The sequence below is a fragment of the Bombina bombina genome, chromosome 1 (genome assembly GCF_027579735.1).
Source record: "Bombina bombina isolate aBomBom1 chromosome 1, aBomBom1.pri, whole genome shotgun sequence".
Taxonomy (NCBI): Eukaryota; Metazoa; Chordata; class Amphibia; order Anura; family Bombinatoridae; genus Bombina; species Bombina bombina.
The window spans coordinates 751,569,798-751,593,151 of NC_069499.1; the positions used below are offsets into that span (position 1 = coordinate 751,569,798).

The following is a 23,354-nucleotide window of genomic DNA, read 5'->3' on the forward strand; positions in this document are numbered from 1 at the left end:
GCTATTTATGATTCTCCCTGCAGCATGGGTAACTCATACCTGTTTAGGATAACAGCACTGCGGAATCTGTTGGCGCTTTATAAATAAGGAATAATAAATATCATGGCCGAGGTGGCAAAACAAGAGAGGAGTTGTAGCTACAACAAGATGATATAAACAGAGCCACTGCTTAAAGGGACATAGAACCCATTTTTTTTTCTTTCATGATTTAGATAGAACATAACATTTTAAACAACTTTCTAATTTACTTCTATTATCAAATTTTCTTAGTTTTCTTTTTATCCTTTGTGAAAAAGAAATGTAAGCTCAAGAGTGTGCACGTGTCTGCAGCACTATATAGCAGCAATTTTGCAACAATGTTTTACATTAGCAGGGGCGCTAGATGGCAGTACTATTTCCTGTCGTGTAGTGCTTCAGGCATGTGCACGCTACCTAACTAGGTATTTCTTTAACAAAGAATAACATGAGAATGAAAAAAAAAATTGATAATAGAAATAAATGGGAAACTTTTAAAAAGTGTGTATCTAAATCATAAAATAAAATGTTTGGGTTTAATATCCCTTTAATGTAAATGGGTAGTGGTATGGTTGTGTTCATTGATTGTACTTGTGGATGATAGAAAGTTTAAAAAAAAAAAAAAAAAGAAACATTGTTGGCAACTGGAGACATTAGTAACAATAGCACACCTTGAGAGTCCGCAATTGCGAAAATGGAGGGGAATCCATGTTTATTGTGCATTTACTGTCCACAAATCTTCTAGCTTGTTTGTTCTGTATTCAAGTAAATGGAAAGGTCAGAATCAACTTCAGTTTCCTTATCTTTTTGGTTGAGATGTTAAATCCGTATGGCTTACTTGGAGGCGGGACAATCGCTGCCTAGCCGAATCACTGCTCACTCTACTCATTCAGTTTCAACTTCCTGGGCCTTTAAAAATAAGGTTTCTGGAGAACGGATTTGCAAGGCTGCTACTTGGTCGTCCTTGCATACTTTTACCAAATTCTATAATTTTTTATGTTTTTTGCCCTGACAGAGGCTGCTTTTGGTAGAAAGGTTATTCAAGCGGTAGTTCCTGATAAATGAGGGCCTGCATTTTTATCTTTTTATCCCAACAATATTTTTGTGGACTCCACAGCTTGGGTATTGATTCCCAAAAGTAAGGATTGTGGACTCTCACTACCATTAGAAAGAGAATGCCTAATTTATTCTCACCTGATGATAAATTCCTTTCTTTCTTCGTAGTGAGGCCATGAGTGCACCCAAAAATTTTTTTTATGGTGGTGGCAGTCCCAGTTTGCATCTCTGTACCCTATTATCTTTCTTGCTTATTCCAAAGCTCGGCTATATAAAATACTGGCGATATAAAATACTGGGAGGGAAGGAGAAGTAGAAGGAATATTTGAAACTTTGGTATAGGGTGTGTCTGCCTCTTTCTGTTGACCAGGTGATGTAATTCCAAAAGGAAGGATTGTGGACTCTCACTACAAAGAAAGAAATTAAATTATCGGGTAAGAATAAATAGTTTTTCTCCAACATAGGTGTGTCCGGTCCACGGCGTCATCCTTACTTGTGGGATATTCTCTTCCCCAACAGGAAATGGCAAAGAGCCCAGCAAAGCTGGTCACATGATCCCTCCTAGGCTCCGCCTTCCCCAGTCATTCTCTTTGCCGTTGTACAGGCAACATCTCCACGGAGATGGCTTAGAGTTTTTATTATTCAATCAAGAGTTTGTTATTTTAAAATAGTGCTGGTATGTACTATTTACTCTGAAACAGAAAAGAGATGAAGATTTCTGTTTGTAAGAGGAAAATGATTTTAGCAACCGTTACTAAAATCGATGGCTGTTCCACACAGGACTGTTGAGGGGAATTAACTTCAGTTGGGGGAACAGTGAGCAGACTTTTGCTGCTTGAGGTATGACACATTCTAACAAGACGATGTAATGCTGGAAGCTGTCATTTTCCCTATGGGATCCGGTAAGCCATTTTTATTACAGAAAGAAAAAAAGGGCTTCACAAGGGCTTTCTAAGACTGTAGACATTTTCTGGGCTAAATCGATTTATATTTTATACTCCATAGCCTTGAGGAATTATTTTAATCTTGGGAATTATGTAAAATAACCGGCAGGCACTGTATTGGACACCTTATTCTCTAGGGGCTTTCCCTAATCATAGGCAGAGTCTCATTTTCGCGCCTGTATTGCGCACTTGTTTTTGAGAAGCATGACATGCAGATGCATGTGTGAGGAGCTCTGATACATAGAAAAGACTTTCTGAAGGCGTCATTTGGTATCATATTCCCCTTTGGGCTTGGTTGGGTCTCAGCAAAGCAGATACCAGGGACTGTAAAGGGGTTAAATATAAAAACGGCTCCGGTTCCGTTATTTTAAGGGTTAAAGCTTCCAAATTTGGTGTGCAATACTTTTAAGGCTTTAAGACACTGTGGTGAAATTTTGGTGAATTTTGAACAATTCCTTCATACTTTTTCGCAATTGCAGTAATAAAGTGTGTTCAGTTTAAAATTTAAAGTGACAGTAACGGTTTATTTTAAAACGTTTTTTGTACTTGTTATCAAGTTTTTGCCTGTTTAACATGTCTGAACTACCAGATAGACTGTGTTCTGAATGTGGGGAAGCCAAGGTTCCTTCTCATTTAAATAGATGTGATTTATGTGACACAAAATTTAGAGAAAATGATGCCCAAGATGATTCCTCAAGTGAGGGGAGTAAGCATGGTACTGCATCATCCCCTCCTTCGTCTACACCAGTCTTGCCCACACAGGAGGCCCCTAGTACATCTAGCGCGCCAATACTCCTTACTATGCAACAATTAACGGCTGTAATGGATAATTCTATCAAAAACATTTTAGCCAAAATGCCCACTTATCAGCGAAAGCGCGACTGCTCTGTTTTAGAAAATACTGAAGAGCATGAGGACGCTGATGATATTGGTTCTGAAGGGCCCCTACACCAGTCTGAGGGGGCCAGGGAGGTTTTGTCTGAGGGAGAAATTTCAGATTCAGGGAAAATTTCTCAACAAGCTGAACCTGATGTGATTACATTTAAATTTAAATTGGAACATCTCCGCGCTCTGCTTAAGGAGGTGTTATCCACTCTGGATGATTGTGAGAATTTGGTCGTTCCAGAGAAACTATGTAAAATGGACAAGTTCCTAGAGGTCCCGGGGCCCCCCGAAGCTTTTCCTATACCCAAGCGGGTGGCGGACATTGTAAATAAAGAATGGGAAAGGCCCGGTATACCTTTCGTCCCTCCCCCCATATTTAAAAAATTGTTTCCTATGGTCGACCCCAGAAAGGACTTATGGCAGACAGTCCCCAAGGTCGAGGGGGCGGTTTCTACTCTAAACAAACGCACCTCTATACCAATAGTTGTGCTTTCAAAGATCCTATGGATAAAAAATTAGAAGGCTTGCTTAAAAAGATGTTTGTTCAGCAAGGTTACCTTCTACAACCAATTTCTGGACAGAATTCGTGCTCTCAAATTGGCTAATTCTTTCACCCTAGACGCCACTTTGCAATTGGCTAGGTTAGCGGCGAAAAATTCTGGTTTTGCTATTGTGGCGCGCAGAGCGCTTTGGTTAAAATCTTGGTCAGCGGATGCGTCTTCCAAGAACAAATTGCTTAACATTCCTTTCAAGGGGAAAACGCTGTTTGGCCCTGACTTGAAAGAGATTATCTCTGATATCACTGGGGGCAAGGGCCACGCCCTTCCTCAGGATAGGTCTTTCAAGGCCAAAAATAAACCTAATTTTCGTCCCTTTCGCAGAAACGGACCAGCCCCAAGTGCTACGTCCTCTAAGCAAGAGGGTAATACTTGCCAAGCCAGCCTGGAGACCAATGCAAGGCTGGAACAAAGGAAAGCAGGCCAAGAAACCTGCCACTGCTACCAAGACAGCATGAGATGTTGGCCCCCGATCCGGGACCGGATCTGGTGGGGGGCAGACTCTCTCTTCGCTCAGGCTTGGGCAAGAGATGTTCTGGATCCTTGGGCGCTAGAAATAGTCTCCCAAGGTTATCTTCTGGAATTCAAGGGGCTTCCCCCAAGGGGGAGGTTCCACAGGTCTCAATTGTCTTCAGACCACATAAAAAAACAGGCATTCTTACATTGTGTAGAAGACCTGTTAAAAATGGGAGTGATTCATCCTGTTCCATTAGGAGAACAAGGGATGGGGTTCTACTCCAATCTGTTCGTAGTTCCCAAAAAAGAGGGAACATTCAGACCAATCTTAGATCTCAAGATCCTAAACAAGTTTCTCAAGGTTCCATCGTTCAAAATGGAAACCATTCGAACTATTCTTCCTTCCATCCAGGAAGGTCAATTCATGACCACGGTGGATTTAAAGGATGCGTATCTACATATTCCTATCCACAAGGAACATCATCGGTTCCTAAGGTTCGCATTCCTGGACAAGCATTACCAGTTTGTGGCACTTCCGTTCGGATTAGCCACTGCTCCAAGGATTTTCACAAAGGTACTAGGGTCCCTTCTAGCGGTGCTAAGACCAAGGGGCATTGCAGTAGTACCTTACTTGGACGACATTCTGATTCAAGCGTCGTCCCTTCCTCAAGCAAAGGCTCACACGGACATTGTCCTGGCCTTTCTCAGATCTCACGGGTGGAAAGTGAACGTAGAAAAAAGTTCTCTGTCTCCGTCAACAAGGGTTCCCTTCTTGGGAACAATAATAGACTCCTTAGAAATGAGGATTTTTCTGACAGAGGCCAGAAAATCAAAACTTCTGAACTCTTGTCAAATACTTCATTCTGTTCCTCTTCCTTCCATAGCGCAGTGCATGGAAGTAATAGGTTTGATGGTAGCGGCAATGGACATAGTTCCTTTTGCGCGCATTCATCTAAGACCATTACAACTGTGCATGCTCAGTCAGTGGAATGGGGACTATACAGACTTGTCTCCGACGATACAAGTAAATCAGAGGACCAGAGATTCACTCCGTTGGTGGCTGTCCCTGGACAACCTGTCACAGGGGATGAGCTTCCGCAGACCAGAGTGGGTCATTGTCACGACCGATGCCAGTCTGGTGGGCTGGGGCGCGGTCTGGGGACCCCTGAAAGCTCAGGGTCTTTGGTCTCGGGAAGAATCTCTTCTACCGATAAATATTCTGGAACTGAGAGCGATACTCAATGCTCTCAAGGCTTGGCCTCAGCTAGCAAAGGCCAAGTTCATACGGTTTCAATCAGACAACATGACGACGTACATCAACCATCAGGGGGGAACAAGGAGTTCCCTGGCGATGGAAGAAGTGACCAAAATCATTCAATGGGCGGAGACTCACTCCTACCACTTGTCTGCAATCCACATCCCAGGAGTGGAAAATTGGGAAGCGGATTTTCTGAGTCGTCAGACATTTCATCCGGGGGAGTGGGAACTCCATCCGGAAATCTTTGCCCAAATCACTCAATTGTGGGGCATTCCAGACATGGATCTGATGGCCTCTCGTCAGAACTTCAAGGTTCCTTGCTACGGGTCCAGATCCAGGGATCCCAAGGCGACTCTAGTAGATGCACTAGTAGCACCTTGGACCTTCAAACTAGCTTATGTATTCCCGCCGTTTCCTCTCATCCCCAGGCTGGTAGCCAGGATCAATCAGGAGAGAGCATCGGTGATCTTGATAGCTCCTGCGTGGCCACGCAGGACTTGGTATGCAGACCTGGTGAATATGTCATCGGCTCCACCATGGAAGCTACCTTTGAGACGAGACCTTCTTGTTCAAGGTCCGTTCGAACATCCGAATCTGGTCTCACTCCAACTGACTGCTTGGAGATTGAACGCTTGATCTTGTCAAAGCGAGGGTTCTCAGATTCTGTCATTGATACTCTTGTTCAGGCCAGAAAGCCTGTAACTAGAAAAATTTACCACAAAATATGGAAAAAATATATCTGTTGGTGTGAATCTAAAGGATTCCCTTGGGACAAGGTAGAAATTCCTAAGATTCTATCCTTCCTTCAAGAAGGTTTGGAGAAAGGATTATCTGCTAGTTCCTTGAAAGGACAGATTTCTGCCTTGTCTGTGTTACTTCACAAAAAACTGGCAGCTGTGCCAGATGTTCAAGCCTTTGTTCAGGCTCTGGTTAGAATCAAGCCTGTTTACAAACCTTTGACTCCTCCTTGGAGTCTCAATTTAGTTCTTTCAGTTCTTCAGGGGGTTCCGTTTGAACCCTTACATTCCGTTGATATTAAGTTATCTTGGAAAGTTTTGTTTTTGGTTGCAATTTCTTCTGCTAGAAGAGTTTCAGAATTATCTGCTCTGCAGTGTTCTCCTCCTTATCTGGTGTTCCATGCAGATAAGGTGGTTTTACGTACTAAACCTGGTTTTCTTCCGAAAGTTGTTTCTAACAAAAACATTAACCAGGAGATAGTCGTGCCTTCTTTGTGTCCGAATCCAGTTTCAAAGAAGGAACGTTTGTTGCACAATTTGGATGTTGTTCGTGCTCTAAAATTCTATTTAGATGCTACAAAGGATTTTAGAGAAACATCTTCCTTGTTTGTTGTTTATTCTGGTAAAAGGAGAGGTCAAAAAGCAAATTCTACCTCTCTCTCTTTTTGGATTAAAAGCATCATCAGATTGGCTTACGAGACTGCCGGACGGCAGCCTCCTGAAAGAATCACAGCTCATTCCACTAGGGCTGTGGCTTCCACATGGGCCTTCAAGAACGAGGCTTCTGTTGATCAGATATGTAAGGCAGCGACTTGGTCTTCACTGCACACTTTTACTAAATTTTACAAGTTTGATACTTTTGCTTCTTCTGAGGCTATTTTTGGGAGAAAGGTTTTGCAAGCCGTGGTGCCTTCCATCTAGGTGACCTGATTTGCTCCCTCCCTTCATCCGTGTCCTAAAGCTTTGGTATTGGTTCCCACAAGTAAGGATGACACCGTGGACCGGACACACCTATGTTGGAGAAAACAGAATTTATGTTTACCTGATAAATTACTTTCTCCAACGGTGTGTCCGGTCCACGGCCCGCCCTGGTTTTTTAATCAGGTCTGATAATTTATTTTCTTTAACTACAGTCACCACGGTATCATATGGTTTCTCCTATGCAAATATTCCTCCTTTACGTCGGTCGAATGACTGGGGAAGGCGGAGCCTAGGAGGGATCATGTGACCAGCTTTGCTGGGCTCTTTGCCATTTCCTGTTGGGGAAGAGAATATCCCACAAGTAAGGATGACGCCGTGGACCGGACACACCGTTGGAGAAAGTAATTTATCAGGTAAACATAAATTCTGTTTTACTCCTGTGCTGGTTAGTGACGTTCTGCATCTTCACATTCTGTGCCGCCACTGATTTGTGAACATGCATGGCTTTTGTCATAGGAAGCAACTATACCTACGCTACAAGAAGGGGTAGTGCAGTATAGATGCAAAAGCTTTACCCACTGTAATAGCTTAAATTAAAGGGATACTAGCTTAAAGGGATCCAATTTTTTTCTTTCATGATTCAGATAGAGAATGGAATTTTAAGCAACTTTCTAATTTACTCCTATGATCAATTTCTCCATTCTCTTGCTAACTTTATTTGAAAAAGCAGGAATTTAAGCATTGAAGCTGGCTGATTTTTGTTTCTGAATCCCGGTAAGCACTTGCTGATTGGTGCCTACAATTAGCCACCAATCAGGAAGCGCTACCCAGGTGCGGAACCAATAATGGGCCAGCTTCCAAGCTTTACATTCCTGCTTTTCAAATAGATACCAAGAGAATGAATTGGTAATGGGAGTAAATTAGAAAGTTGCTTAAAATTGCATGCTCTGTCTGAATCGGGGGAAAAAAAAAATTGGGTTTAGCGTCCCTTTTTTAAAAGACTGGTTTTAAAGAAAGCTTTACAGGAGGGAAAAACCATACCATGTTGAGTAGCAACTATTTCAGTGTAGTTGTACTCAGCAGTTTAATGTCCCTTTTTAACTCCTGCCACATACAGTATCTCACAAAAGTGAGTACACCCCTCACATTTTTGTAAATATTTTACTATATCTTTTCATGCGACAACACTGAAGAAATGACACTTTACTACAATGTAAAGTAGTGAGTGTACAGCCTGTATAACGGTGTAAATTTGCTGTCCCCTCAAAATAACAACACACAGCCATTAATGTCTAAACCGTTGGCAACAAAAGTGAGTACACCCATAAGTGGAAATGTCTAAATTGGGCCCAATTAGCCATTTTCCCTCCCCGGTGTCATGTGACTCGTTAGTGTTACAAGGTCAGGTGTGTTAAATGTGGTGATATCGTTCTCACACTCTCTCATACTGGTCACTGGAAGTTCAACATGGCACCTCATGGCAAAGAACTCTCCGAGGATCTGAAAAAAAAGAATTGTTGCTCTACATAAAGAGGGTCTAGGCTATAAGAAGATTGCCAAGACTCTGAAACTGAGCTGTAGCACGGTGGGCAAGACATACAGCAGTTTCATTGGACAGGTTCCACTCAGAACAGGCCTCGCCATGGTCGACCAAAGAAGTTGAGTGCACATGCTCAGTCATATCCAGAGGTTGTCTTTGGGAAATAGACATGAGTGCTGCCAGCATTGCTGCAGAGGTTGAAGGGGTGGGTGTCAGCCTGTCAGTGTTCAGACCATACGCCGCACACTGCATCAAATTGCTCTGCAGGGCTGTCATCCCAGAAGGAAGCCTTTTCTAAAGATTATGCACGAGAAAGCCCTCAAACAGTTTGGAGATAAGCAGACTAAGGACTTGGATTACTGGAACTATGTCCTGTGGTCCGATGAGACCAAGATAAACTTATTTGGTTCAGATGGTGTCAAGCATGTGTGGCGGCAACAAGGTGAGGAGTACAAAGACAAGTGTCTTTTGTCTACAGTCAAGCGTGGTGAGAGTGTCGTGGTCTGGGCCTGCAGGAGTGCAGTCGGCACTGGGGAGCTACAGTTCATTGAGGGAACCATGAATAGCAACATGTACTGTGACATACTGAAGCAGAGTATAATCCCCCCCCCCCCCTTTCCTTCGGAGACTGGGCCGCAGGGCAGTATTTCAACATAGCGACCCCAAACACACCTCCAAGACAACCACTGCTTTGCTAAAGAAGCTGAGGGTAAAGGAGATGGCCTGTCCAAGCAAGTCTCCAGACCTAAACGCTATTGAGCATCTGTGGGGCATCCTCAAACGGAAGGTGGGGGAGCGCAAGGTCTCTAACATACACCAGCTCCGTGATGTTGTCTTGGAGGACTCCAGTGGCAACCTGTGAAGCTCTGGTGAACTCCATGCCCAAGAGGGTTAAGGCAGTGCTAAAAAATAATGGTGGCCACACAAAATATTGACACTTTGGGCCCAATTTGGACATTTCCACTTAGGGGTGTACTCACTTTTGTTGCCAACCGTTTAGACATTAATGGCTGTGTGTTGAGTTATTTTGAGGGGACAGCAAATTTACACTTTACAAAGTGTCATTTCTTCCATGTTGTCACATGAAAAGATATAATAAAATATTTACAAAAATGTGAGGGGTGTACTCACTTTTTTGAGATACTGTTCATGCAGGGATCAATTGCAGGCTCTTTGGAGTCCAGCTATTAGAAAGCCTAAAAAATGTGTCAGCACCTATGTTACAAGTATCCTCGTCCTCATGCATAGAAATCCCACTGCTGCCTTTGTAGCACAATACTGTAGAGCTGGAACAGCTGAAGCTGTGAGTGTCCTCCTTTTTCCTAGCGGGCATGCCCAGAGATCTGACCTGCAATGAAGTGTTATGTTTTGGGGAAAAAAAGACTGTGGGAGCAAGTTTGTGCTGACTGCATCCACCACTGCAGCACCACCACTTTAAAACATGATTTCTATATTGTACTGGTTTTGGTGACCCCTCTCTTCACTTTTGTATCATACAACAATCTTAGCGACTATTTCTGCAGGTAACTGCATTCATTAAAGGGTCAGCAAACAGATTTTATTTAATGCTCGTTTTGTTTCACAGATCCATTAGATTCATTTTGCCACCTCTCCCCCCAAGTCACACATTCTTGGGAAGTATTTGGAGCAAGAATTGCGGCTAACAAGAAGGCTGGCATCCGCCCAATTTTTCCATCTTGCTAAGCTTTAAGCAAGACCATTAAAGTAGTGCACCAACCGGAAGTAGCGTCTGGAATAAATTTAAATACATTCATATGAATTACAATATATACAGCATACAGCATACACTATATCAGGTAAAAGGCTTTTTTAAAAAAAAAATAAAAAAATTATGAAAAATCAGTGATGCACCGATAGAAATGCCCTTGGCCGAAATAAAACCGAAAAACAATTTTTTTTTCATAATTAGACTATTTGACTCTGAATTGGAAAAACTGCAAGCCAATAAAATACAATAACCACACTTATTGAAAGTAACACACTAAAATTGTACAAAAAATATCTTAAAACAATAATATGCTACACAATAATTTTTCCAAGAAAAAAAACAGGCAAAAAACCTGAAAAAAACAAAACCGAAAAAACTAAATATTTCTGCATCCCTACTTTAAAACCATATTAAATATACTGTATTCTGTATTTAGTTCTGCGTAACGGAATCGGATTTAACAGTTTTTTGTTTTTTTTTTGGTTTTTATCCAAATAAAGTATAGTTCTAGAAAACTATTATATGCAAAACAGTAAGTCAAGTAATGACTCAAACAGCAGCTCTAGGCTAGCATCAAATTTAAAATATGCGACACTATAATTTTACAGAAAATAACAGGCCAAAAACCCCGAAATAACCAAAAATGCAATTTTTGGCCAAAACGTTTCTGCAGCTGAAATTTCAGTGCATCCCTAAAAATCTATTTTCTTTAAAGGGATGTTCTTATGCAGAAATAGCATTCAAAGTGAGCATGAGTGGGGCTTTCCCTTTATGTGTTAAACCTTTGCGGTGGTTACACACAACTAGGGTCCGTAACGTGGAAATGACTGCAACAAATTAGAACATGTCATATTTTTTTATTTTATTTAGGATATCTCTTTAATTGCTGTACAACACTAAGAATGCTTTCAGAGTTTTGGCTCGCTTCCTCTGCGACATTTCATGCCAGCTGCTTTGTTACAACCGAGCATATGGATTGCAATTGCATTCTCTTCTGATATGCGTGGGGGAAATCTTATGCTCCCTTTCCTATGAGGCAGACAGCTCCAGTTTTTAAATTTTGAACCCCATGTAGAAGTAAATATACCACAAACTAATTAATGGAGGTAATTTTCCCTTTCAAAACTTTGTGCTGTTTTGAGGTGTATAACTAGTCTGAATTGAAATGCCATATTTAACAGTGCCATTCAATACTGCATGATGCAGACGGGGCCATTCTGTGGGGGAGAAGGAAAAGAATCTAATGCTTTGTTCGTGATCTGCTATTGTCTTTGGTGGGCACTATTTGTAGCCCCCTCTATGTGGTCTACTATGTTTTGCAATTCTTGATATTGCTACCATCTAAGCCTTGATTCTGGCCTGTAACCTTAAAGGGATATCCTAGTGTAAAAATGACATGTAATTCATTACAGTATGTATATGTTGCACTAGTGACCCTTGAACCCTAGGTATTTAACCCCCACAAAGGGGTTTAATAGGCAATGGGAGCACCAAGCTATGCAGCTACCAAGTTGAAATACAGTTTAGTAATAGGCAAATTTGTATGACCGCTGCTGATTTGTTCACTGTCTGTGTACTGCTCATGACCCACATTTCTCTATGGCCCTTTGCGGGGGTTAAACACACAGATTTTGATAGCAGTGCAAAGATTTTCACTCTTATGAATGAAAATGTTTTTTTTTTTCTTTTCAATACAATGTCTGTTAAAGGACCACTAAATATAGTAGAATTTAATAATTGCTATTGTATTTGTATTGCATTTTTTTTATTGTATATTTGTCACTTACATTGAATATTTAAGCTGAGCAGTGGAATATCTTCTGGCAAATTTCTAAAGTTAATCCAATTTTCATTCCAGCCATTAGCCAATCACAAAATGCATATATGTATATACTGTACACATTTGCACATGCTCAGTAGAAGCATATAAAAATGTGCAGGTTTTGATTATGGAATTTTTTTATTTGGGTCTGATATGCATAGTTCTTGATACTATACCCTGTTTAATCAGCCCTACTACTTGGTGCATGGTTGCCTAGGTGTAACCATTGGGATTATTGGTCATTCTAGTTAACATTGGCTCTTAGTACAGCTAGCTGCTATTCTTTGTCTGTTTATCTACCACCCCGACGTCAGGTTGGTGAGCTTCAGAGTTCCGTACCATTATCTGTTTAAGAATTCCCTGCATGTTTAAGCCCACCTTACCAAAAAATAAAAATGGAACTATTTATACTTGTGACTACTTCTTCAAAGTTCAAACACACGGATTGCTCTCTTGTACACAGTAGCCTAAGTGCTTCTGTCAGTCTAATCTTATCTTCATATGCCAGATATTTCTACACAGTGACACCTATGACTTCTCTACTGTGGCATATGCTGTAAATAAGCGTACTCGCACCACCTCCATGTTGCATTGTGTTTGTTTTTCTTTTACAAAGATATGACGAGTCCACGGATTTCATCCTTGTGGGGTATTAACCTCCTGCTAACAGGAAGTGGCAAAGAGCACCACAGCAGAGCTGTGTATATATAGCCCCTCCCTTCCCCTCCACCCCCAGTCATTCTCTTTGCCTGTGTTATACTAGGAAGAGGTAAAGTGAGGTGCTAGTTTTATTTTCTTCAATCAAGAAGTTTTTTATTTTAAATGGTACCGGTGAGTACAATTTTCCTCTGGTCATGGAAGAAGATTTCTGCCCTGAGGTTGATGATCTTAGCAGTTGTAACTAAGGTCCATGCTCGCTCCCACAAGACTTCTGAAGGTAACACTTGAGACATATTCAGTGTGGAGACCGGTTTCATGCTACAAGCAGCATTAAGGTATGTGCAGCCTTTTATTTCTGAAGAGACTTGATATATCAGAACTGGCTGGCATTTATTTCCCTATATGGGAATGTGGTAAGCCGTAGACCTGTTTCACAGAAGGGTGTTACTGGAGTCCTTTGTTTATTTCTGACATAAGGGCATGATATGACACTCTGGGAGAGGCATAAGGACTTTTAATCATATAAGCTGTTAAACGATTAAGTTATTTTTTATATGTCCAGCATGACTTGCTGGGATGTGTTTGGGGTGTGTTTTGTGTTCCACTTAGCTGTATGATAAACCGCTTCCCATGCGGTTGTGTTTGGGCCTACTCCAACTTCCGCCATTAGGGGCGGCGCTTGTCTTCGCGCGCTCAGATGCGCACTTCCTTCTGACAGAGGAGCAGCAAGCAGTAACTCTGGTTGCTCCTGGACAGTAGTCTTTGGCTTGGAGTGTTGGCTATTCATTCCAAAGTACCCTGGTGGCAGGTAGGCGCCACAGCAGTTGTGTCCTTTAAATTTAAGCTTGAACACCTCCATCTGTTGCTTCGGGAGGTCTTGGCGACTCTGAATGATTGTGATCCTATTATGATACCACCAGAGAAATTGTGTAAGATGGACAAATATTTAGAAGTGCCTACTTTTACTGATGGTTTTTCCGGTTCCTAAAAGAATATCGGAAATTATTAAGAAGGGATGGGATAGATCAGGTATACCATTTTCTCCCCCTCCTACTTATAAGAAAATGTTTCCCATATCAGACACCATTCGGGACTTGTGGCAAACGGTCCCTAACGTGGAGGGAGCTATATCTACCCTGGCTAAGCGTATAACTATACCCATTGAGGACAGTTGTGCTTTCAAAGACCCTATGGATAAAAAATTAGAGGGTCTCCTAAAGAAATTGTTTATTAATCAGGGTTTTCTTTTACAACCTACTGCTTGCATTGTTCCAGTAACTACTGCAGCAGCTTTTTGGTTTGAATCTCTGGATGAGTCCCTGAAGGTTGAGACTCCATTAGATGACATTTTGGATAGAATTAAGGCTCTCAAGTTAGCTAATTCTTTTATTACTGATTCCGCTTTTCAAATTGCTAAATTAGCGGTGAGAAATGCAGGGTTTGCTATCGTGGGTGATAGTGACAACGGATGCCAGCCTTCTGGGCTGGGGTGCAGTTTGGAACTCCCTGAAGGTGGAGTCTCTGCTTCCAATCAATAGTCTGGAACCAAGAGCAATATTCAATGCGCTTCAGGCGTGGCCTCAGTTGGCTTCTGCCAAATTCATCAGATTCCAGTCTGACAACAACACGACTGTGGCATATGTCGATCATCAGGGGGGAGCAAGGAGTTCCTTAGCGATGATAGAAGTATCCAAGATAATCCGTTGGGCGGAGGCCCACTCTTGTCATCTGTCAGTGATCTACATCCCAGGAGTAGAGAACTGGGAAGCGGATTTTCTAAGTTGACAGACTTTTTCATCCGGGGGAGTGGGAACTTCACCCGGAGGTATTTGCCTCATTGATTCTCAGATGGGGGAGACTGGAATTGGATCTGATGGCATCTCGACCGAATGCCAAGCTTCCAAGTTACGGATCCCGGTCAAGGGATCCTCAGTGCCTTGGTGGTTCAGCCTAGCTTATGTGTTTCCACCGTTTCCTCTCCTCCCACACGTGATTGCTCGAATCAAACAGGAGAGAGCTTCAGTGATCCTGATAGCACCTGCGTGGCCACGCAGGACTTGGTTTGCCGATCTAGTGGACATGTCGTGGAAACTTCCATTGAGACAGGACCTTCTCATTCAAGGTCCTTTCCAGCATCCAAATCTAATTTCTCTGCAGCTGACTGCGTGGAGATTGAACGCTTGATTTTATCGAAGCGAGGATTCTCTGATTCGGTCATCAATACTTTGATACAGGCTAAGAAAGCCTGTCACTAGAAAAATCTATCATAAGATATGGCGTAAATATCTTTATTGATGTGAATCCAAGGGTTACTCATGGAGTAAAGTTAGGATTCCTAGGATTCTGTCTTTTCTCCAAGAAGGACTGGAGAAAGGGTTATTAGCAAGTTTCTTAAAGGGACAAATTTCAGCTTTGTCAATTCTGTTTCACAAACGTTTGGCAAATGTGCCAGATGTTCAGTCTTTTTGTCAGGCTCTATCTAGAATTAAGCCTGTATTTAGACCCATTACTCCTCCCTGGAATTTGAATTTAGTTCTTAGAGTTCTTCAAGGGGTTCCGTTTGAACCCATGCATTCCATAGATATCAAATTGTTATCTTGGAAAGTTCTATTTTAAGTTGCTATTTCTTCTGCTCGAAGAGCTTCTGAGCTTTCAGCGCTACAGTGTGATTCTCCTTATCTCATTTTTCATTCTGATAAGGTGGTTTTACGTACCAAACCTGGATTCCTTCCTAAGGTTGTTTCAAATAAGAATATTAATCAGGAAATTGTTGTTCCTTCCTTGTGTCCTAACCCTTCTTCTAAGAAGGAGCGTATGTTGCATAATTTTGGATGTGGTCCGTGCCTTAAAATTTTACTTACAGGCAACTAAGGATTTCAGTCAATCCTCTTCATTATTCATTGTTTATTCTGGAAAGTGTAGGGGTCAGAAAGCTACGGCTACCTCTTTATTTTTGGCTGAGAAGTTTCATCCGTCTGGCATATGAGACTGCTGGACAGCAGCCTCCTGAAAGAATTGCGTCTCATTCTACTAGGGCTGTGGCTTCCACATGGGCTTTTAAAAACGATGCATCTGTTGAACAGATTTGTAAGGCTGCGACTTGGTCGTCCCTTCACACTTCTTCCAAATTTTCCAAATTTGATACTTTTTGCTTCTTCTGAGGCTATTTTTCGGAGAAAGGTTTTTCAAATAGTAGTGGTGCCTTCCGTTTAGGTTCCTGTCTTGTCCCTCCCTTTCATCCGTGTCCTAAAGCTTTGGTATTGGTTTCCCACAAGTAAGGATGAAATCCGTGGACTCGTCATATCTTTGTAAAAGAAAAGTAAATTTTATGCTTACTTGATAAATTAATTTCTTTTACGATATGACGAGTCCATGGCCCACCCTGTTCTTTTTAAGACAGGTTTTTCTTTATATTTTTTGTAAACTTCAGTCACCTCTGCACCTTTTAGCCTTTCCTTTTCTCTTCCTATACATTCGGCCGAATGTGTGAGGGTGGAGGGGAAGGGAGGGGCTATATATGCTCTTTGCCACTTCCTTTTAGCAGGAGGTTAATATCCCACAAGTAAGGATGAAATCCGTGTACTCGTCATATCTTTTATCAGGTAAGCATAAATTTACTTTTTTTTTTTTTTTTCTTTTTTCTTTTTTTTTTATTCTTTTGTAAATGGTTGACGTTGCACTTACCAAGAAATTGCAATAGTTCCTTCTTTATGATTTTTTTTTTTTTTTTTTGGCTTATTTTGCTAGCAATGAGATGAGTGACGACCTACCTTTTTTTTTTTTTTTTTTTTTTCATGGGTTGACTCACGTGAGCGTTAAACTTTTCCTTGGAATGATGCGTATTTCCTAACTATTTTGCATTTGTAATGGTCTTTGTTAGTACTTCTAAGTTAAAAAAATCTAAAATTATTTTCAAGAGAAAGTACTCAAGAATAGGAATGATTTAAAACTTAATAAAAAGAAAAGCCATCCTAATTTGGATACCACAGGATATGATGCAAAACAATTTTTGTTTAAACGAAATTGAATGAATATGAAACCCCCCAAAAATATTTTGTGATTCAGACAGAGCATACAATTTTGAAAAAGTTTCCAATTTTACTTCTGTTATCTAATTTGCTTTGTTCCCATGATCTTCTTTGTTGAAGAGATACCTAGGTAGGTGTTTGGAACACTACATGGCAGGAAATAGTGACGCCATCTAGTGATAATGCAGATGAGTAACATTCTTGCAAAAACGGCTGCCATATAGTGCTCCAGACATGTGCACTCCTGAGCTTATGCTGTTTAACCAAAGATACCAAGAGAACAAAGTCAATTTTGTAATAGAAGCAAATTATAAAGCTGTTTAAATTTGTATACTTCATCTGAACCATGAAAGAGAAAATGTAGCATATACTGTGATTCCTTTAATGTATAAAGTAATAGGAGCAGCACTCAAAATAAAACCTTAGAAGCATATGATGTATTGTAAGAACATATCGATGTCTCCCAGCAGCGGCTCCACCCTCTGACCTGTACACAGTTCTGGTTCCGTATGTCACCATGGATAGCATCCAGATACCATGGAGAGATGGTATGGTATCTAGATTCTATCCACGGTTCCATTTGAGATCACATATCTTGCTTAAATATCCAAGATCTGGGTGTTTTAACTTATATGATGGCTGATGCACTGTTATGGGAGTAATACTCTTGTTAAACTAAACATCATAACGTTGCATTTGGTTATAATACTCTTCTTCCAGATATATGCATATGCACACTGGCATGACACAATTCTACAGTTTAATAAAAAATACATTGTGGGCTATTAAGATTGCTAATTTCTTAAATTGGTCTCATAGGTTTTAGGTATACCCAATGTGTGTGTGTGTGAAGAGTGAAACTATTTTAATTTGAATATTTACATTTATTACAGTAAAACTCCCATAATGATGTGCCCCTTGACATGGTGGAGAAACTTGTATGTCTTGGCCAAAACCTGAAACTAAAACATTTTTAACGTATGTTTCAATATAGAGCACTATTTACCTTGCTTGTAAAACCTGTGGCCGGATTTTGTGCATTGTAGATGCCCATTAGAATTTAGATTGTACTTGAATATTACTTTGCCTCCCTCTGTGTCATTTTTCAGAGTTCTTTTTTTTTTTTTTTTCTTCTTCTTTCAAATAAATAAATCTCTCTTAGGGTTATTGATGTCAACTACAACATTCCTTGATCCAATCCCACTGAACACAACTTACAAGTGCAATCACATTGAAGTTATACCCGCAACAAATGTAGTTCAGCAATTCTGGGACGTTAAGCTCCAGGCCTTTGTGCAAAATGGTGTTTCTGTCAGAGGTGAGTGAACTGGAAAACATTTTCTTCTACAATCGGTATTGAATTAAATTGATTAATTACTGATCTCAACCCTTTAACTACATAATTGTTTTGCTGGACTATTTTTGAGCATCATTGTAGTGGCAACCATAGCCCAAGTCACTACACTGCTGTCTTTAAAGGGACAGTCAACACCAGAGTTTTTATTGTTTAAATTGATAGATAATTCCTTTATTACCCATTCTCCAGTTTTTGCATAACCAACACAGTTATATTAATATACTTTTTACCTCTGTGATTACCTTGTATTTAAGCCTCTGCAGACTGCCCCCTTATTTCCAGTTCTTTTGACACTTGCACTTTAGCCAATCAGTGTCCTCTCATAAGTAACTCCACTGGTGTGAGCACAATATGATCTATATGGCACACATGAGCTAACGCCTACTAGCTGTGACAAACTGTTAATTGCATTCAGATAATAGGCTTAGAAATTAGCATATGAGCCTACCTAGGTTTAGCTTTCAACAAAGAATACCAAGAGAACAAAGGAAATTTGATGATAAAAGTAAATTGGAAAGTTGTTTAAAATTACATGCCCTATCTGAATCATGAAAGTTTTTAATTTTGACTAGACTGTCCCTTTAAGTGGTTGCTACATAATGCAAACTGTCAGTAGCCAAATACGTTTGTAGTGAGCTAGGTATAATAGTTCACAAAGCATTCTGTGGAGGGATCAGCACAACATCAAGACTTTGAAGCTGTTTAGTTTCATTGAGAGAGACCAACTTAAAGGAAAGAGGAACAGCAAGGTAGAGCTCAAATGGATGTGTGATATGTGTAATACAATTTTCTTTCAGTTGAATACATAACAAATACAATAAAGTAACACAACTGATTGGTACAACTGTCTTGTCTTATGAAAAATACTTATCACTCTACTTACTTCCTGGAAGTTATCAGTTACCTTTAAAATCATAAACATGTTGAGATAAACATTTTAAATGCACATAGATTAATTAGATCTTAAGTTAGAAATATATTTACAATATACATATTGGCAAAAATACTTCTATTAAGTTATCACTGTTTTAGAATTGGCATTTTTCTCTGCACGTGCATGTAAAGCTTAGAGAGATTCTCAGTGCGCTAGCATTTAAAATACTTCAGCTGCTAGAGAGCCAGTGGGGCTTGAACCATGTCAGCAATGATGAAATTTGAGTCATTACCACATATTACCAGCACCTTAGTCTTTCCTGAGCAAGTGCTGTTTTTAAAATGCTGGTGCACGTGCATACTTAAGTACACTCTTAAAACCGCTATAGCTTTAACTACAAACATTTTTGCTTATGTATATTGCAAAAATATTTCTATATAAAACTGAAATGCACCCGTTTGCATTCCAGATTTGGCCCGGATGTTCCTATGATTTTAGATTAAAGATCATTGTAACCATAATGAATTTTAGTAAATTATAATTTTAATTGATTTTAAAAATAATTACAATCAGGGCACTAAGATTTTAAATGGCCAAATTACTGTACAGTCTAATAATAATTTCATAATCTCTTGCCTAGCTAGTCCTGAGTGTGTGTGTGTTATCCTTAATTTCAGATATCATTTGTGATGCTGATAAGCCAAGTCCATCACCAACACCAAAACCGACCACCCATCCCACTGAATCTCCAACACCTGCCCCCAAGCCTGTGGATAAACCAATCACTGGGAACTATTCAGTGTCAAATGCAACTGGAATATGCCTTCTAGCACACATGGGTTTGCAGGTGAATGCAACTGTCATCGTTGAGGGCAAGGTAAGGTTAAAGTTTCAAGATACAATTATATGATGCATTAATTCGCATGTACATTATGTCCATAACTATGTGGACACCTGACCATTTCACCTATATGGGTTTTCCTTCTAAATACAGGGAGAGTCCACAGCTGTATTCATTACTTGTGGGAATACATAACCTGGCCACCAGGAGGAGGCAAAGACACCCCAGCCAAAAGCTTAAATACCTCCCCCACATCCCTCATCCCCCAGTCATTCTTTGCCTTTCATCACAGGAGGTTGGCAGAGAAGTGTACGGAAGTTTTTTTTGGAGTTGTCTCTTATGGAGGGTAGTACTCTTTGAGATGGGACTGGAGTTTTAAGTAGTCTTGTCAGCCTCTCAGTGAGAGCAGTGATGAAAGTTAGAATCTTGAGATGCAGAGAGAGTCTTTCTGTGAAACCATCCAGATTAACAGCTCCTATAAGCAATCAGCGTTGACGAGTTTCGCTTCCTGCTTTTTTTCACTCAATTCCATGTCAGAGGCGCTGCTATTATCTGTCAAACTTGAAGAACCGTGTTGCTGTTCCACGGATTGGATTCCGGTAAGATCGTTTCATTTTACAAACACATGTTAACGATAGAACATGTGTGACTCCTTTTATCTTTATGGAATCAAGGGTTAATGTCTCCTGAGGGAGATTATTGAACAGTGGGGTCATTTTAATCATGTTTGTTATATGATTTTGACTGTATGTGCTCTTAGGCTGTGCTCTTAGGCTAATACAGAACATACAGGTTAGTGCTGCACAGTTTTATTAAGCTGGCGCGCTTTTACATACCAGGGGCGGTTGCGTCTTGTTTCCCATTTACGATTCCTGACAAGTGGCTGTGGAGAAGAGTTAATTTATCTACCTGTCTGGGTCATAGGAGGTAGTGAGTGCCCCAGCCATTGGGGGTTAAAGGTGCCAGTTGTTGTTTGTTTTGTTTTTTTTGTCTAAAACTCTTAATTATAATTATGGTGGATTCTGATATGCTAGAGTATTCCTCTGATACAGATTTTGATACCTGTGTATGTTGTGTGGAGGACCGGGTAAACCAGCCTGCTCAATTATGTTCCGTATGCCGCAATAGTGTTCTCTTCAAACGCTGTTGAGATGTTCGAGACCACTGAGCCGTCTACCTCTGCTGATTCCTCGTCCCGTGTGGTACGTCCCCTAGAATCTTATCCTACACAAGCAGTTCCCCTAAATACGATTACTCCTTCATCTGAGGGAGACTTTTTTTCCGCCAGAGGTTACTGTGCGATTTCGCATGGCCATCTCTATGGCTTTAGCGAGTTTGTCACTTCCTCCTACGCGTAAGCGAGGGGTTAATCCATGCTCCCATTCACATGGGCCATCGTGTAAAATGGCGACTGTGCCAGATCAGCTATTGGGGGTGCAATTCCCTCTAAGGCTTCAGCGGTAGAACCTCCGGGGTCGGAATCACCTGTTTTGATTCCTCAGACTGCAGAGGATTTGGCGTTTAGACTTAGATTGGCACGCCTGCGTTTACTTCTGAGAGAGATTTTGGTGATGTTAGCGGTTCCCAGTCCTGATCTGTTAGGCGGATCTCAGTCCTCTCAATTAGATAATGATCTTGCTTAGACGTATGGAGAGGGTTGGATCCTCATCTTTATTGTCTGTATTTATATAGATATAAAATCCCAGTCCCGAGCTCTATGGGGGGTTTGTGTTATACTCAGACAGGACCTGTTCGTTTTACACTCCCTTTTGGATTCTTGTTTGTGGATTTAACTAATTTTCTTTTCTAATCCAATTTCGGATAGTTTCTTTTTTATTTTAAGAGCTCTGGATTCTTGTGGACACTCTCTTTTGAAGGTTTGTCCACGGGTTGTTTGATCGACTTGATGGTTGGGACGATTCCCCTGATTTCATAGAGCTTTTTTTTTTTTTTTTTTTTTTTTTTTTTTTTTATTTGTTCTCAGTTTTCCTAGCACTGCTGGAAATTAAGATTGACATTTATTTTTGGTTTATGACAGACATATCATACCCTTGATGACGGGCAGGTCCTGTTTTGGGTAATTGTTCAGTCTGTTCTTTATTCTACTCTAGAGATGAGCTCTTTCAAGTTGTTATGGTCCAGGCAGAGCAGGTCCATCTATCTCAGAGGAGAGGCATGACCTGTCGTCTTAGTTTTTCTGGATGCCGGATCATATGGATTCGGAGGTCCTAGAGGCCGGATGAGTTTTTTCATGCCGTCCTGCTGGACTAGGTGACCCTTGTTGTCTTGTCGCAGTGTCAATGCACTGTTGGGTAGAGCCTTGTCCTTTTTTGGGTCTGAGGTTTTTATGCAAAGTTTATTACTCATCTTTGTTTAAGAGAATCTTAGGTTCTCTCTAGCAGGATGTCTTTCCTGGCTTAAGCAGTCCAGTGTAGCCTGTTGGTTATCTTAGCGGCTGTGCATCTCGAAGGTTTATGGTTTGGACTCGGCTGCTGTAGCAGGATGAACATTTTACCTTTCTTGTTCAACCTAGTATGGTTATTTGGGGCCGTTTTGGTTTCTTCAAATCCATGTTTTGATCCTAAGTGTTTAGGATCTGGGGGTTTTATGTGACTGTAGCCTATTTCTAGGTGTTACGGTGGCTCCCGAGTCTTGGCATTTTGGTTTTACCAGCATCGGCTAGTAGACAGTTTGTTTGGGATTGCTTCTTCAGTTTTCCATCGATCAGGGGTGGACTTAGACTGAGGTCTAATGTGGCGTCAAGTTAGATCCTTGTATGCATTTTGGTCTTTTCAGACAGGAAGGCTCTTTGCCTTACAGCTGATAACCCCTCAGGTGGCTCTGAGAGAAAGCTATAAGCTGCAATCTCTGGGTCTTGGGTTCAATCCTTGGCATGGGTGCGACAGTTACACTTTATGACACTGCAATTAAACCTCACGTTCTTTATACGAAGTTAGATTTCTTCTTCGGGTTCTGTCCTTCAATTTCCTTTCCGGCCTTCGTTGGCACTGTGGAGGGGGTGTTGGATTCAGCCCAGGCCGGGTTTTCACCTTAGCGTGTTTTCTTTTTTAAGATACGAGGAGTCCACGGATTTCATCCTTACTTGTGGGATATCGCCTCCTGGTCAGCAGGAGGAGGCAAAGAGCACCACAGTAGAGCTGTATAAATAGCTCCTCCCCTCCCTACCACTCTAGTCATTCTCTTTGCCTGTGTTAGTGATAGGAAGAGGCAAAGTGAGGTGTTATAGATTCTTCAATCAAGAGTTTTTTATTTTTAAAGTAGTGCCATTGAGTGTTCTTTTGTTCTAGGATGTAGCCTAGACCAGATCAGTCTCTTCAGTAGGGCAATTGGTGACTTTAAAGCAATTGGAACTGGTGAGCGATAATTCTCACTGCGCCTCCTATACATATTGCTGCCCTAATCCAGATAGCCTAAGCACTTTTAACTCTGGCTTCTCTTTTTTTTTTCCACAGGGCTATGGGAGGGAGAGAGTCTCCTACACCTGATGAGCTGCCCTGCTGTCGGGCAGAATGCAAAGATAAGTGCTGACTTTTTATTCTGTGTCTGAAACAACAAGAGAAGATTCAGGACAGAGAGAGTTTAGCACTTTTTTGGGACAGTTATCTCTTTTATTATAAAGGAGGATTCTATGACAGCGTGGTATGGCAGGCACT

General features: G+C 41.0%; 1 protein-coding gene across 3 annotated transcripts in view; it reads left to right on the plus strand.

Annotated features, from left to right (window-relative positions):
• The window catches only part of LAMP2 (lysosomal associated membrane protein 2), a 275,991-nt gene that overhangs the window by 16,872 nt on the left and 235,765 nt on the right, over window positions 1-23,354 (plus strand). For all 3 annotated transcript variants that reach the window (XM_053699286.1, XM_053699288.1, XM_053699287.1), the window contains exons 4-5: window positions 17,771-17,926; window positions 19,517-19,716. In XM_053699286.1, coding sequence (XP_053555261.1) covers window positions 17,771-17,926; window positions 19,517-19,716 — 356 coding nt within the window. The remainder of the gene's footprint in view (window positions 1-17,770; window positions 17,927-19,516; window positions 19,717-23,354) is intronic.